This window comes from Eulemur rufifrons, chromosome 9 (assembly GCF_041146395.1).
Source record: "Eulemur rufifrons isolate Redbay chromosome 9, OSU_ERuf_1, whole genome shotgun sequence".
In the NCBI taxonomy this organism is placed as follows: Eukaryota; Metazoa; Chordata; class Mammalia; order Primates; family Lemuridae; genus Eulemur; species Eulemur rufifrons.
Window position 1 is genome coordinate 52365801 of NC_090991.1, and position 17403 is coordinate 52383203.

General features: G+C 47.5%; 1 protein-coding gene across 3 annotated transcripts in view; it reads left to right on the forward strand.

Annotated features, from left to right (window-relative positions):
• The window catches only part of SEC14L1 (SEC14 like lipid binding 1), a 90018-nt gene that overhangs the window by 25395 nt on the left and 47220 nt on the right, over window positions 1-17403 (forward strand). The window contains exons 1-3 of one of the 3 annotated variants that reach the window (XM_069482901.1): window positions 10280-10418; window positions 11593-11697; window positions 12478-12570. In XM_069482901.1, coding sequence (XP_069339002.1) covers window positions 12508-12570 — 63 coding nt within the window. In that variant the 5' untranslated portion in view covers window positions 10280-10418; window positions 11593-11697; window positions 12478-12507. Of the gene's footprint in view, window positions 1-10279; window positions 10419-11592; window positions 11698-12477; window positions 12571-17403 lie in introns of those variants that run through there. The other 2 variants (XM_069482900.1, XM_069482903.1) reach the window with 2 other exon arrangements.

A 17403-nucleotide genomic window follows, 5' to 3' on the forward strand; every position in this document is an offset into this window, starting at 1 on the left:
ACAGGTGTGCCTGAATCTTTGAACAAGGCCAGTCCTGACAAAGGCAGCGTCCTTGTTCTTTTCAGAGCCTGGGGTCTACAGAGTGACAAGCAGGGCAGCTCCGCCATTCCCTTGGCCTCATTTGCTTCATGGGTGACAGAGGTGTGTGGGTCAGGCAAGATTGAGCACCCGTGGGGTCCGGGAGGCCGACTCTGTGGGGTGCGGGCTCCTCATCACTGCACCGTGCTTGACAAGGTTGATGCTAGTGGCAGGACAGTGAACAGGAGTGTGTCCCCTCCCTCCAATGGGGGTTTGTTTTCTAAACAGCTGTAGAGGGTAGACTGTGGCCTCCAAAAAAGATGTGTCCAAGTCCTAACCCCTGTACCTGTGAAAGTGACCTTATTTGGAAAATAGTGTCTTTGAAGATGTAATTAAGTTAAGGAGCTCAAGATGAGAGCATAGGATTTAGGCTAACCCTAAATCCAATGACAGTTGGCCTTAGAAAGGAGAGAGAGGTTTGACTCATGGAGGCACAGGGGAGAAGGTGGAAGCCGAGCCTAGAGGGATGCGGCCACAAGCCAAGGAATGCCTGGGGCCGCCAGCAGCTGGTGAGACAGGAAACCCCCCCTGCAGGCCCTGAACCAAGGCCTCTAACAAAACCAGGAAAACAGAATGCAGTGAAGAAATAGGTTAAGACCAGTAAGAGCCAAGATGGCTAGAGAACGACCTCTGCTCGCCCTTGTAACTCATTATGCTCTGCTTATTATGAGTTACATGCTAATGGAAACTTCCACTGGCGCCATGACAGCTTACAATCACCATGACAACCGTAGAAGTTACCTCTATATAGCATGAAAAGAGGAGGAACCCCTATTCCTGGAAATCTTGCACTTTACCCAGAACGTCCATGAATAACCTACCCCTTGTTAGCATACAATCAAGAAATAGCCATAAATAGACTTTGCCAGCATTGTTATCGCCCCTGCACTGTCTGTGGGGTCACCTGCTTGCTGTTTGTTTGGTAAATGTTGCTTTGCTTTCCAAAGTAAGGCTTGTGCTTGAATTCTTTCCTGCACGAAGCCAAGAACCCTCTTGGCCTAAGGCCAGACACCTGTTTTGGGGTCCACTTTCCAGAGTCAGAATGACCCTCCCAACTTCACTTTGCCTACTTTGATGCAGCTGTGTGGCACTTTGTTTCAAATGCCGGGTCAGGACTGAAGTTAGCCAGTCCAGCAACGCGTCCCCAGGCTGTGCAGCTGCCAGTCACACAGCTGGAGGTGGGGCTGGACTCACTGCTTTTAATTGGCAAAGTGTCGGCCTTGCCAACACCTTGATTTCACCTCCAGAACTGTGGCCTCCAGAAGCGTGAGAGAATGGATTTCTGTTGTTTTAAGCCACACAGTTTGTGGTCATTTGTTAGGGCAGTACACCAACAACCGTGGGCACTTCCTGAGCCTTGTGTTGTCCCTGGGGATATGGAGAAAGGTCATGCGGGTTCTTGGTTTTGCGTCAGTGTGGTTGTACATTTCTGGGGTGCAGCAGAACCCCCCACCATCACGAAGACATCTGAAGGTCACACCTTGGCACGAGCACAGCACTTGACCAGAGGCCCAGGACAAGGCTGGGCTGGCAGGCACAGACCCTTTTAGGTGCAGTTATGCATTCACAATTTAGTGTTTTAGGGCTGAGTGAGCTTTCTGAACTCGGAGGGGTGTCAGAGACTGTGAGGCCCAGCTAAGCAAGGTAACTGTCTCTCTGTGCACCCCCCGCCCCTTGGAGTCTATTTAGCTGGTAATTATAGAAGGTGGTTTACCAAGAAGGACCCCTGCATATTTTCAGCCTGTCTGTGCTAAGAGCCGTATAAATGAGGACTGGTCTTTTGAACAATTCTCATATTGTTTTTCTGTTTGGGGTAAATTTAAGATGGGGAAGAATTTATCTAAATATAGAGGATGATGCTGGTAACCAACTAGAGGCGTAGGGAGGTGATAATAATAATCTATGTGTACAGAACATTCTGGAGGCAGAGCTGTAGGATGCCTGGCAGTGGGGTGCATTTACATAGAGCCTAACCATTTACAAAGTGTTTTCATAAACATTTTCTTATCCGAGCTTAACAACCCAGCGAGATACATTTCCTGACACCAAATTCCATCAACATCCAATTTAAACATTTTTTCCCCTTTCCTTTGGAGGAGAAAAACCCTAAAAGCTGCTTTGTGCTACTGTGATGTCTCCATCAGGCACACAGGCCCTGCCACGGTGGGGAGGGATACAAGATGGAATCTTCAGCGAGGTGTGAAATGAGCAGATGTGTGACTCTCAGCTGGAGGTCACACTGTGTGCAGGGAACCTTCTGGGGCAGAGCTGTAGGATGCCTGGCTGCGGGATGCATCCCGAATAAGAAATGGAACAGAAACCCTCTCAAGGTGAAACGGGAGATTTGCGGGGCCGAGTGGTCCTCTCTTTCAGCCACAACTAAGAGACAGTGGGAAAGCTCTGGGCTCTGGTGACCTTCCCGTGTCTTCCCCACGTGGTCGTCTCTGCCCGCAGAACGAAGGTGAGAGGTGTTTTCCGTAGTTAGCCTTGGGAAGGCTGCTCCAAGTAAATGGATTGAGGATGCTCTGCTGTTCATTCCTTACCCAGTGCCCCTTGTCACCTGGCCTTTGGTCCATCCCTTCCTGGAAGCCAGTTAAAAGCAGCACGTCCAACCCCAGCTGTGTGACCGGCAGCCACACCTTCCGGGGACTCACTGCTGCACTTACTAACCAAAGTCCTGACCTGGCACATGAAAGAAAGTGACACAAGTGGCGTCAGAGTAGGCAAAGCGAGGACTATGTTTTATGAAACAAACAAGCCAAAAAGAAATATGATTGGGTTGGCTATTTTTTATTTCTCTGAGCTGGAAGCAAAAGGCCTTGGGGTAATCCTTTGTTGTCCTAAATCTCATGGAATGCACGCTATGCTTCTCTCTGCAGAAACTCTCCACCCGGGCTGAGCCCCTTCCCTGAACTTGATGTCCCTGCTTGGTGACACAAAGTATACAAGAGCTGTCTAGAGGGGGTGGGGGGGCGAGAGCATCACCCCCAAGGCTGCTTCAGCTCCATCCATATGACAGGGAGGCATGTTTAATGCACTCAGAATAAAGGCCCGATCAAACGCTTGTTCAGTTCAATCCAGCCATTATTTAATAGAGTTCTGGAAAATGCCAGGTGCTATGAAAAATAGAAGAAAATGAATGGCAATGGTCCCAGTCCCCAAACAACACATATTAAATATGTATGTGAAATTAGTCAATGCAATTTAAGGCATTAGGCCTTACAGTGCAAGTGCAAAGTCCAACGGGTGATGGAAAGAGCCATCAGAAAAGGCTTCCGGGTGGAGCAGCAGTGGGCTGCTGGGGACCTGGGCTGCGTTTCAGCTGTCGGAGTTCTGTCCTGTAGAGCAGGCTGAGCACCTTGACGGCAACCTGCTCTCCTGTAGTGTGTCTTTCTATACCCCAGTGCTCACTACGGCGTCTGAGTAAATGAAGGTGCTCAATAAATGTTTGTTCAATCAGCAAAGGAAGGAATAAACAGAGTGGAGATGAAAATAAAATCATTCTGGACAAAGGGACTTTGGGGACAAGATTTATAGAGGATCTCGAACAGCAGGCTTTGACGCTTAAATTTAATTCTGTAGTCAACGTAGATTCTGGGAAAGGGAGTGAGGTTGTATTTTTGTTCTTGAGAGAGAATTGTGCCAGCAGCGTGCAGGGTGCCCTGAAAGGAGGAAGACTCTGAGTCAGGGAAACCAATTAAGTTATAGGGAGCTTTGCCTCCCCAGATTGCCATGAAATATTTTAGGAATATATAAGGCTGGAAGATAACTTTTGCAGATCTGGCTTCTTGGCCTGCAGTTTTCCCAGGTTGGGAATGATGCAATGAATTAGCTCAAGGCCACTGGATCCCTGCCAGGGCTCAATTAGGAAATTGTGCCTGTAGGGTAACCTACATTTTCCGTACTTTTCCAGGCTGGAAACTTCACCAGATGGCCCATGTCAGGAGACTCTGTCATGCCTTGCAAGGCTGTCCTTAACTCTTTTACCATCCAGTGGGAAAGTGGTCTCTTCCAGAAGTGGGCTCTGACATGTCCCTGTAACTGACTGAAGTGGAAGCACAAATGCCAGGGCGTGTGAGGCCACCAGAGAATAAGAAGTAAGTGCCACCGGGCCTCTCGGTACAGCCTTGATAATTAGCTAACCTTGACTCAGCATTGTTCAAAGGGATTGTTCAGACTTATCTCTGGCTGCTTTTGCTGTGGTGGAGAAGAGGCTGGACTCTGGAAGCTGCAATTTTAGTTACGATCATCACGTGCCCCCCAGTGTCTTCTCTGCACCCTCCCCTAGTCTACACCCCCACGCTGCCGGTGTCGGCACCTTCTCATACTTTCCTTGAGATATTGCCCAACACTGTGCTAAGAACAACGGAGAAGACATGGCCCAAGGAACGAGGAGGTGTCCCTACCTCGGGTTAACCCTGCTGGGGAAGATGTAATCTGATAATTCTCGTCCACCTGCTGGTGGCTTTGCAGGTGTGAGCCGGCCGCTCACACTGCATTCTGAGTTTCAGACTCAGGCCCTTGAGGGGGGGACAGCTGAGCAACCAAAGGAACCAGAGTGCCTTGCGATGGGTGTCAGGACGTGGCATCCTCAGCCTCGCCCCAAGGGCACCTGATAAGTGTGGCCCTTACACAGCGTCCATCAAGGCTGCCAGCCACAACAGACAGGTGAGGAGCTTACTAATAAAAATGCTCATTAATCAAGGTGTTTTGGAATACACACTTTCATAATACGACTGTAAAGAGGGAGTCTGAGGAAGCGAGGAGATGTGCTCTTACAGTCAGGGCAGCGCTGTTCTCATCTCTACTCGAGTGCTGCTGTCCCACCAAACCTCCCTTCGCTCTGTTCCCCGATGCCATTGATGGGTTTGGTGGGGGGCCTTGAAGAGCATTAATTCCGCCCTTCCCAGCCTACAGATGACACTATAGCCCGGAGAATAGAGAAAGGAGGAGTGCTACTTGGACAAAACTTGCAACGCTTGCACAATTCTTATGTTTTGTTTATGTTTTCTGTAAAAAGGTTGTGTCCCGTCACAGTGACTTGAGCATGTACAATCACCATCCTGGTTTCCATATTCTCTCCTCAACCCACTGTTGAATTCATGTCCAGCCAGGACACAAGTGACCCTCTTGTCACCAAGACCAGGACCTCTCTTATTTCTTATTCTGTTCAGCATCTTTGGCCTTTGGTGCTGTGGACTCCGCACAACTTTACACTCTCTCCCGGTGAGCAAGACACCATTTCTTTCTTCTAGTTTTTCTTCCACCTCTCTAACTGCGGATCAGCACCTACTCTGGTTCTTGTTCATGTCCTGACTCTTAGGATTCCGCCCTTGGTTTTCTTTGCATCTGTGTGCACACACGTCTGAGGGACGCGATGCTCCCACGAGTAACTGCACTGCCTCCTCGGACAGCTCCCGCCCTGTCCCACTGTCTGCCCCATGAGGCCTTCTTCAACTCCCCAGTCACTGCCGCGCACGGCAATTTCCTGTTTCTCATTGGCAGCACTTACCAGACTGCACATCTCCCCTCCTTTTGTTTCCAGATATTTCAAACACACATTCACACTACATTTTAATAGTGTGATGACATCCTTGATGAGAGACATTGTTAGTTGCCACCAACATTCATCCTCTGCTTCTTTTGTAGTAAAAAAAAGTCATAATTTTTAGCTGCATATGTGGCCACTTGGAACACGGGCTACATTTCCCAGCCTTTCTTGCACTTAGATGCACCCATGTGGCTAAGTCTGGCCAGTGGGATGTATGGGGAAGAGTGTGTGTGTGTGTGTGTGTGTGCACACTATCTCCAAGGAAGCATCCTTCGAGGGTGGGGGGAGATTTGATTTTCACCCTCTCCTCCTACTTGTTGGCCGGAGGCGAAAGACACATTGTAACAGCAAAGCAGCAACACGGGAGGGGCCTGAGTCCCTGACCATGAGAAATGCGACCACCTGCATCCACACAGCTGCACCGTCAGGACTGGGATCCGAGACCTCCTGTGTCGGTGTGACTCAGGATTGGACCCCAGAAATTCTAGTTCAGGAAGATCAGACTGTTACCCAACAACCGGCTTCACTGTTTGCTTCAGGAAATTTGTGAAAAAGAATTTATTCTGACAAAAGATGGTTCATCTTGGCACATAACCCCCTTCTCAGGATGACAGATTGCTCACCGGGGCAGACAGCGCACTTATCAAACAACGTGAATCTTCCAGACCTTGTTGTGCTCACCAGGCCTAAACCATGATATCACAACCTTGGCCCCGTCCTACCCAGATCCCAGCACCGAGAGACCTGCCTGGAACACTTGAGCCAAGGTCCCCAACCCCTGGGCCTCCTGTCGTGACACACCAAGAGTGCTCCCGGTGTGGCCCCGGTTAAGGAAGGTGCTGTTCTTCCCTGCTGCAGTTGGTTTACTCAGCTAAGCTTTTGTTCATCAGCAGTTGACAGGGAACACGCAGGTGCCATCTCAGCCCTGGACTTCAATCATGTGAGAGGGACCCACTCTTCTATCTCACCATGTCGCTTTTACTGTGGGCTCTTGGTCGCTGGCAGCAAACCTGACCCCTGTATACACCCTACGTCCCCCTCCACGCCACAGTCATCTTTATGCATCACACAGTGTCTGACACACAACAGGAGCGCAGGGCAGTGTGTGGACACGATGAAGACTGCATCTTTTCGTTTCACTCTGCAGCACGTTGCACAGTAGAATTTCTTATAGATTATGGACACCTGCCCAATAAAACTGATTTTCAAACAAACATACCATAAGTTGCACGTCTAAACAAGTGTTGCTTTCTTCAAATTATTCACCTTGGGGATTTTTTAAAAGTATTTTAACGATACAGTTATTGCTTAAGACATTTTCAAATACCTCTTTTGTAATTATATCTCGATCTGCCATCCTCAGTGATGACAAACTGTCTTTTTTGTTAAGAAACATTTTATCATGGATAATTTCAAGTGTATACAAAAGTGGACAGAATAGTTTCATGAACAGTGATCAATTCAGGACCAACCTATTTCGTCTCCTCCTTTTCTTCATCTGGATTATTTTTTTTTTTTTTTTTTTTTGTTGAGACAGAGTCTCACTTTGTTGCCCAGGCTAGAGTGAGTGCCGTGGCGTCAGCTTAGCTCACAGCAACCTCAGACGCCTCGGCTTAAGCGATCCTACTGCCTCAGCCTCCTGAGTAGCTGGGACTACAGGCACGCGCCACTATGCCCGGCTAATTTTTTTCTATATAGATTTTTAGTTGTCCGTGTAATGTCTTTCTATTTTTAGTAGAGACGGGGTCTCGCTCTTGCTCAGGCTGGTCTCGAACTCCTGACCTCGAGCGATCCACCCGCCTCGGCCTCCCAGAGTGCTAGGATTACAGGCGTGAGCCACCGCGCCCGGCCCTTCTGGATTATTTTGAAGCTAATCCTAAGCATCATATCATTTCACCCAAAAATATTTCAGTGTGAACCCTAAAAGATAAGGCTTCTTTAAAAAATATTAGCCATAATATCATTACCTCACCTCAAAAATTAATAATTTCTAAGTGTCATTGTATGTTTGAATAGCATTTAAATTTTCCTGTTTTTTAAAATTTTTTATTTTATTCTATTTCATTTTAGGGACAGTCTCACTCTATTGCCCAGGCTGGAGTGCAGTGACCAGATCATAGCTCATTGCAACCTGAGCTCAAGCGATCCTCCATCTCAGCCTTCCGAGAAGCTAGGACTGCAGGTGCGCACCACCATACCCAGCTAACTTACTTATTTTTGTAGAGATGGGGTCTTGCTATGTTGCCCAGGCTGGTCTCAAACGCCTAGCCTCAAGTGATCCTCCTACCTTGACCTCCCAAAGTGCTGGGATTACAGGCATGAGATTACACTGTGCTGGGCATAAATATTTTTTTAGTATTTGTTCAAATCAAGATGGAAATAAAGTTCGTATTTTGCAATTGGTTGATGTTACAAGTCTGTTTTTTCTTCAAAACTTTGTGGGTTGTTTTCAGGATCAGGATCATCAAATTTGATAAAATTTTTAATTTAAGTATAATACACTTGGCCGGGCGCGGTGGCTCACGCCTGTAATCCTAGCACTCTGGGAGGCCGAGGCGGGTGGATCGCTCGAGGTCAGGAGTTCGAGACCAGCCTGAGCAAGAGCGAGACCCCCATCTCTACTAAAAATAGAAAGAAATTATATGGACAACTAAAATATATATATACAAAAAATTAGCCGGGCATGGTGGCGCATGCCTGTAGTCCCAGCTACTCGGGAGGCTGAGGCAATAGGATCGCTTAAGCCCAGGAGTTTGAGGTTGCTGTGAGCTAGACTGACGCCACGGCACTCACTCTAGCCCGGGCAACAGAGCGAGACTCTGTCTCAAAAAAAAAAAAAAAAAAGTATAATACACTTGGAAAAAGTTTACACAACTCATAAGTGTATGGCTAATACATTTCTTAGTGTCTTTAACCTATAGGTTGTCTATAGATTGGCCCTTTCTCTTTTTTCCTTTAGAATTTATTTGATAAAGAACATGTTTGAAAACACAAAAACAAATTTTTTAAATTAAAAATAAAAAAAACAGGTCGGGCGCGGTGGCTCATGCCTGTAATCCTAGTACTCTGGGAGGCCGAGGCGGGTGGATCGGAGTGGCCAGGAGTTCGAGACCAGCCTGAGCAAGAGCGAGACCCCGTCTCTACTAAAAATAGAAAGAAATTAGCTGAATAACTAAAAATATATACATAAAAAATGAGCCGGGCATGGTGGCACATGCCTGTAGTCCCAGGTGCTCAGGAGGCTGAGGCAAGAGAATTGCTTGAGCCCAGGAGTTTGAGGTTGCTGTGAGCTAGGCTGATGCCACGGCACTCTAGCCTGGGCAACAGAGCGAGACTCCGTCTCAGAAAACAAAAAAATTTAAAACAGAAAAAAGTTTGTCTTGTAGTGTTTGCCACAGTCTATCCTTTGCCAATAGTCCCCTACCGTGTCCTTTGGCATGTTCCTCTGTTCTCTGCTTCCTGGAAATCAGCGGTGCTGGAGCTTATCGTGGCCAGACCATTCCAGTAGGTGCTGCGGCTTACTCCAGTCAGGAGGCCCACTGTGCCTGGGCTGTCGCTTTTTCAAAGCATCTTTTGCAGGTGGATGTGATGTCTACAAACAGGCAAAAAGCTAGTGAGACTGAGTCTAGTGAATGATGGAGATCAAGCTGGAAAGTGACGGTTCGCGTTGAAAAACAAGGTGTGATCAGGTAATGAATGATTTGCCCATGTGGCTGGTAAACTGGCTCTGAAGGAAATTCCAGAACAGTTCCAAAAATGTTCTGTGATGGCAGCATGACACGTACAGCCGCCCAGGGTGACTAATGTCTCGGAACAACAGTGACACTGATGCTGAAATGGTATGTTGGTTACAAAGTCAGCTTTGCTGCGTGGGTGGACATGCGAGGTGTCCCTTCCAGGTCACTGGCTCCTCCTAAGGACCCCTAAATGTCCCGTGTACAACCACTTAGGTTCTAAAGTCGGAGCTGAAGTGCGGCTCCCTGCCAGAAGGCGAGAGCCCTCAGCACCCGCCGGGACCCGGGCCCGCGCAGGGCAGGCGCGGACGGCTTGCCACAGCCGGGGCTGACAGGGATGCTGCCCGCTGCGCGGCCTCGTTCGCCTCAGCGCCACTGCTCGGCAAGAATGCGGCCGGGCGGCCTGTTGCTTCAGAGCAGATGACAAAAAATGAGGAAGCACAGCGGGAAGACTCCAGGGCCGCCGGAGGCGGGCCTCGGAGCGGGCGCCCAGCCGCCGGCCCCGCTGTCTGCACATCCTGCAGACTTCCCCGCGCCAGCCCGCCCGGCGGAAGCGCTCCCCGGACTCGCAGCCCCCACGGCGCCTCACTCCACCTCCGCCTGCTACTCGCGGAGCCCCGCCCCCGCATGACCCCGCCCCGTGACGCAGAACTGGGCGGAGCCACGGGGCCTCCGGCGAAACCAGCTGTGCAATAGGGCTGACGTCTTCTCCGAGCTCCTCCCGCGCCCGCCGGCCTGGAGCTTGCGCCTGTGCAGCTCGGGCCCGGCCCGGTTGTCACCCCCTCCTCCTCCCTAGCAACTGTCGCCCGCTCCCACCTCGGCCGCGTTCGCGCATGCGCGCCCCTTCCGGCACTCGGCCCCGCCCTCCCCGTCACCCGTAACAACCACTCGTGCCCTCGCCGCGCCCCTCCCCGTTCCCTCCCCCCCAGCCCCCTCCCCGGAACCGGCGGTCGAGCTGCGGCCGCCGAGCAGTGGAACGGCGACGGCAGCACGGAGCCGCCGGCATGAGCGCCCCCCGCCACCCCGCGTCCCGGCCCCGGCCTTTCTGACAAGAGGTAGGCGCGCGTCTCCGCGGTGGGCTCCGAGCGCGCCCCGCGCCCCGCCCCCGCCCCGCCGGGGTCCGGCGCCTCCCGGGTGGGCCCCGGACCCTCGGCTTCCTGCCCGTCGCTCGCGTCCTGCCCCGGCCCCGGTTCTCTTCGGCCCAACTCCCCTCCTCGCCCCTCGCCGCTCCTCCCGTCCCCCGCCCCCACCCGCCAGGCTGCCCACTCCCGAGCCCCTTCTTGCGGGGAGCAGAGTTCGGGTCCGGAGCCCGTCCCCGGCCCGCGTCCTCCGGATCGCCCCAGCCGCGTCCCCTTGGGAGCAGCCGCGCAGGACCCCTGCGGAGCGGTCCCGAGTATCCGCCCCCAGCCCCTCCCCAGCCTGCTTGGGACGTATCCCCTGGGTCTGGCCATTGGCTCATTTTAAACTCCAATTGTCATGCAATAGAGGCAGCCCGGATCCTTGATGCCACTTAGCCGTTGTTACTCCGGATGCCCGCGTAGGGCGTTTATCTGGACCAGAGCATCAGAAGCCGGGAACTGGCAGGAGTTCAGAAGCTCGTGAATTAGCAGGTTCTTTAGTGTAGTCACTTGGGTTCTGCCAGGCAGTGGAATCCTGAGTGGATATCACAGTTTCTTAAACGAGCATTATGCTGTTTTGCATTCTCTACACCTGTTCGTACCTGGGTAATTGTCCTCCTCTTATCTGGGCGATAACCTAAAATTAATTTTCCCAATTAAATTTTAAAAACATGATTAGATTCCCACTGCGCACCAACATTTGTAAGGTTTGCAAAAGCGAAATAGAACGTGGCCCCAGTGCACCAGGACGCATCGGTCCCAGAATCAAGATTTACGAAAGCTTTAACTTGAGTTTGGAGGAGAACTCAAGACTTTGGCTCCAGTTCTCACGATTTTAGAGTTGGAAGTCATTCAAAATCATCTCCCCCAAAACCTCGTTTTACAGAGATGAAACTGCGCCCTGGGGAATTCAGACGACTTACTTGAGGTCCCCACAGTTTTTCCTTAGCAGTTTTCCCTCTGTCAAGTGGTGCTGTTTTCCGCTATAATCTGCTCCTTGTGCGAGGTATGCCACGAATACCAAAAAGAGTTCCAGACCTGTTTAAATGTAATAATATAGATAGAAATTTTCTGAAATAAAATATATTTTCCTAACTTTTTTTTTAAACAGCTAGACTGTGGGCTCTTTGAGGATATTCCATTTTGTACTTTTGAATATCCTCTCACCATATTCGGCATAAAATACCATTCTTAATGATTATCCTCAGCAGGACAGGTAGGCTCTTTTGAATTATTTTTCTTCCGCACGTTTAAATAGGGGAATAAAGACTCACCGACGACTCGAAATAGAAGTATGTTTTCAGAAAATCCTCTGGGCTGGCACTAGAGTGTGATTATGTACCTCGCAGGAGGATTCCTTGACCTGTGAATTAGGCTTGAGCATTTAATTGACTACTTACAGATATCGCAGCCATTTGAGGCTGGGGATTTCAGCGGAGCCTCTAGCCAGAGTACTTGGGATCTCTGCCACTTGAAGACAGGTCTTCAAAATTGTAGTGTACACAGAAAAAAGGAATTGACGAAAGTTTCCTTTGAAGCTGGCTTTTGAGGATTATTCCATAATTTGAGACACAGTAGTATTTTTCCACTTTTACTTTTGTTTTCCCAGAGCTGATGTCTTAACATGTGACCATTTTTATTTGTCTCCTAGTAGAAGTTGTTCAAGAGAAAATGACTTAAACATTAATTCTATCGGTTATTAGAATAATGGAATCATGATGTTTCCTTGCTGGAAAGGACTCAGTTCATCTAACCCATGCAGAGGAGGGGAATGGAGGCCTCCACCCTCACACTGTGCTGTTTCTCTCACTCTGCTGGGGCTTTCTTCTCCTTTTCTTATTATCTTACTACTTCCCCCTCCCTTGTGTATGTAAGTATCATCTTCTGATGACCTATTGTGGCCTCTTTCTGTCCTTAGAATGTGGTATGATGTGTCAGTGGAGACTTAATTTTTTCTGTATGGTGGTTATTTATCACATATGTTTATGTTTTGCAGGTGTGAGAGGATTGCTATTACATTACAATCATGGTGCAGAAATACCAGTCACCAGTGAGGGTGTATAAACACCCCTTTGAATTAATTATGGCTGTAAGTACTTTACATTTCAATTTATTCTTCGGCTTATTTTTTTAAATACAGTATTAGAATTTGATGATCTGTAAACAACGTTTATTGTTTGTTTTCATTGCTTCACTTATACTTATTCTGTTTTTATGCTTATGAATTATATCTATGGTCTGTAAAATGTTTTTAAAATATGAGCCTCTGAAAATTAAAATCTATGTGTTTTTAAAAAATGCACCCCAGGGTAATGTATGAATTTCAGTTATTTCTCCCTTTGAAAATACAGAAGTGGGATTCTGACTAAATACTTCTTCCTCTGGGTTTTGCTCTTTTTTTCCTTTATTAAAATAGAAAAGGGATATGAAGTGTGATTTCTTCCTGCTGCTGCTTATTTGAAGAGTGCCCTGGTTATGGGTGAACTCACTTTATATAGTCTTAGAACTGATCATTATAGCATGGAATTGTACTTATATTGTTCAAACGACTCTGTTGAATGAGTTTTTCCTCCTAATATCAAATCCATGAGTCAAATTAGAATTCCACAAATGGGGTAACTAAAGTCTTAATTTTCTTTATTTACCTGGAGAATTTGGCTGAAAATAGGCATTTTACTAGATGCAAAACAAAAATCTTTTCTGATCACTTTTGTATTACAATAGGGTATTCCTTCTCTTTCCTTCTCTTTTGGGTTATTATTAAGACATAATATGCATACAGGCAAATACATACAGGAAAACACTTCTATCATAAACATACACCTGATAAAAATATGTACGGCAAACTGAACATACCTGTTACTGGCACCAATATCAGAACATAAGGAGCCCAGAAAAAAGTCCCACTCATCCCCTCACGCCTGCAGTTAGCCACTGTCTGGACTCTAACACCATAAGTGACTGTTCCCTGCTTATGTTCTTTATATAAATAGAAGCTCAGTGTTTTAGCATCTGGCCGCTTCTGCTCAGCATCATGTTTGTGAGATGTATCTAGATCAGTTTTAAAAAACAAAACAAAAACTCAAGTGCTCTCAAGGGAACAATTTAGGGGAGGTTTTTGTTTTTTTTTTTTAATTGGGGTATAATTTATGCACAATAAAATGTTCACATGTCAGATGTCCAGTTTGATCAATTTTAATAAAAGAGTCACCCACACCCTCTATCAAAACAGAGAGCATTTGCATCGATTACTCCAGAAAGTTCCCTTGTGCCTCTTCTCTGTCAGGTGTGAGGCTTTTGTTTGTGTTTATGTGCGGGTATTTGTATTAAATATATTTTAAAAGATCTATATTTTTGTTAAATATGTTTAAGTAGGACTGTTCAGTATTTTATTGACTTATCAGAAAGGTGGTTCCTATTTGCATGTTATCTGTGTTGTTTTGGCTTTTGGTTGTATGGAGCGAAGACTCATTCCAGCCAGCTTGAGAGGAGTTTTGTTAGTGGGAACACTTGTGGTGTGATAGGAATCACACAAAAATCCAGGAATTCCAGCGGGAATGGACTGAGCAAGAGCCAGGCTTTGGAGGGTGGTTCCTGGCAGCTCTGGGGGCCTCAGCAGCAGTTGTCCCTGGAGCTTCATTTCACCTCATGGGACTCTGCCTTTCTCTCCCACCACCAGCTGGCTTCTTGGCTAACTCCCAGTTTCCCCAGCCCCGTGGCTTTAGTTCAGGGGCTTTCTTAGCTGGCCAAAACCCCTCTGGCCCCAGTTCAACTTTGTGGCATTTTCTTTCAGTTTCTAAGTGACCAGTTCTTGTCACATTTCCTAGTTCACATTCCCGAGAGAAACTTGATCTGGTTCGTTTTTTCCTCCTGGCCCTAGCATATAGGATATTGGCCAGCTGTGGATCGTGTGCCCTGGTGAATTGCCTGACCCTCCTTCAGTTAGCTGGGCTGACGAGAGTTCAGGGAAGAGGCATCAGGGGTAGTGGAGGCGGAAAGGCAAAGGCAGCTTTGTCTAAAGCAAAGTATCTGTCCCTCTGCCTGGGACTGGGGGCCTGTGGGCAGAGGGTGAGGTGGGACAGGCACTGTTGATGGGGTGATGCTTTCCAGAACATTTGGTGTGATTTAAAAAGCTTGATGCTACCCTGGTAGTTTGAAGCAAAGGCTGGTCTCTTAGCCAAATGTTAGATTTAATAAAGAGGTGTTTTGATTGTCCTATGTTCAAACTTCCTTATTTCCTTAAGGTTGCTATTTTCAAAATTGTGAAGTTTGCCTTGCCAATTTTATGCATGAATTTACAGAAGAACTTGAAATTCAAATTCTCAGCCACCCCCAATCTTTTAAAATTAAGCCATTTTTGAACAGGCTCGTGGTTTACGCCTGCAATCCTAGCACTCTGGGAGGCCGAGGCGGCAGGATCGCTTGAGGTTAGGAGTTCGAGACCAGCAAAAGCGAGACGTTTTCTCTACCAAAAATAGAAAAAATTAGTTGGGAGGCTGAGGCAGGAGGATTGCTTGAGCCCAGGAGTTTGAAGTTGCAGTGAGCTACAATGACTGTACTTACCTGGGGCAATAGAGTGAGACTTGTCTTGGAAAAAAAAAAAAAAAGCCATTTTAAATTTTTTTTGTTTTGAGGCAGTGGTTAATTTTCTTTTTCTTTTCTTTTTTTGTTTTTTCCTGGTCCCACCAGCTTCAGGCAATTTTCTTTTGAATTGTTAGGGAATATTTTTTAATCTGAAAATGAAATATGTTACTTACCTTTTTTTCTCCCAAATTAGAATGTTTATTAAGTTGTTAGTGATTTTTGTAAGGTGTCATTTGCTCCTTTTTTTTGACTGTAATTGTGTGGTATAAAATTCTGAGTATTTACTTTGCTTTATTTTTTTGTCATTGAGGAAAAATAGTGGTATGATAGAGTTAATCTGAAAATATCCTTTTCACCTCGTCATTCAGAGTGAGGAAAGAGATACCCATTTAAGGTGAGAACAGAACCATAGCTTCAGTTGACATATTAGTGGAAATGTCAAAAAGTGGATGTGCCCCAGTAATCACAGTGCGTGGCAGTGCTGGGAGTGGCTGGGAGGTGGTGGTCCTGCGGTCATGGGTAGGGGACCCAAGTCCTGGTTTCTATGGGCTCAGTTCCTCTGAGGAGAGGAACTCGGAGAAAACAGCACCCACTCAACACCCTTGTTTGTTTTAACCAAGAGGCTTGTTATTATTTAGCATTGCCAGGAAATTATTTAGGTGGAAAGTGCCTGGTATAAAATATGTACACGGCAGGGATCAAATATGTTAATTGCATCTTGATTGATTTAACGAAAATTTACCATTTGTTTTCAAGTTCTCATTAACTCATTTGAATTTAAGCATGGTATTTAAACAAGCAAAATCGAAGTTTTCAACAGGCATTTGCAGCATTTGACACGTGTTCTTTGGTTAGATATGAGCCCAGAATCAGAATATTAGAGCTTCCGTGAGTTGGAGAAGTTACCTAGCTCAACCCCGACTTTGAAAGTGAGGAATCTGAGACTCTGAGGCATTAAAGCTCACACAGTTGGTGGCAGAGATCCGATTCTTGAGTTTAGTGTCCTTTTTTTCATACCATGTTTCTCCCTCCCCCGATAATGTATATCCTGAAATATTTTATGGAGGTTCTTGTCCATGAAAATGTCTTTAAATTTTCTAGTCCCAGCCAAAAACATTTCCGAGGGCTACTTTGCCTGGCTTGTGGGGAGGAGAAATGAATCAGCGAAGGACGCTGCAGTTGATTGTGCCGTAAAAGACTGACAGTCTCATGTGGGCAGAGTGATGTGACCCCACAGATTAGGAACCCATGTTAATGGCCCCTTAATAAAGGATTCAAAGGAAAAATGAAGGAGGTGAGAGGGCACACGGTGTAGGAGAGCAGTGTGGGACAGAAACGGTTAGGTGCCCTTACTGGGAGTCCCGTGAGAGGAGGAGGAACTCGAGAGCTCACCTTCTGGACCAGACCTCTGTGGTGACAAGCTGCAGGTGAGACGATGAGTTGGTCTCTGGTCTTTTTTCTGCTGAGGACAGCTGTCATTTGGACCTGCCGGAAGACATAATAGAAGAGGCTCCACTAGGTTCTGTACATCCCAGAATTCATAAGCTTGTCTGGTGACCTTTCTGCCTGGGCTTTCCATTATCGTAACAGATGTGGTCACCTCGTTCTTTCCTCTCTTCACCCTCGCACTCAGCCCAGTCTCCCTGTTCTCCCGGATCCCTTCAGCTTCTCTGGGCCCTCAGCAGACACACAGCTCTGTTCCTGTCTCTCCCAGCCACCGCCATGTTCCAGCCTAAGTCCTTGTTCCTTTGGGTAAGGAAAGGAGAGAGACCAGAGGTTATTTGTTGGTTTCCCTACCTAATGTGTTTTGTGCCTTTAGGTCATCCTGCATTCTGCTGCCACACACTTTCTGTTTCCACAGTCCCCTGTTGAAGGATTTCCTATTATCTGTCCTCTCACTTCTGAACTGTGCTTTTTTTCCTGAGGCCCATTGTGACTGTGTCCTACACAGCCTGTTTAACCTTATTTCATAAATTATGCACACTTCCCAACATGAACTTTAAAAATGGGTTTTTATCCTGTTCCCGTGTGCCTGGACATGCAGTGTCTTTTCTGGTCCCTCCCCTCCCCTCCCCTCTCCTCCCCTCCCCTCCCCTCCCCTCCCCTCCCCTCCTCTCCTCTTCTCTTTTCATACGTCTTTACCTCAGATGTTTGCCTTTCCCCATCTGTCTCTTCAAATCCTGCTCATCTGGTCCCACCCAGCTTCCTGATGCCTCTGGAGATGCCATTCATGTTTCTCTCCCTTCCCTCTGACGTGTTCTCCACCTTGTCGTCAGTATTAGGTACTATCACTTGTGGTTGGAGTTTCTTTTATTCTCAAAGGTTCCCGAGTGGTGTT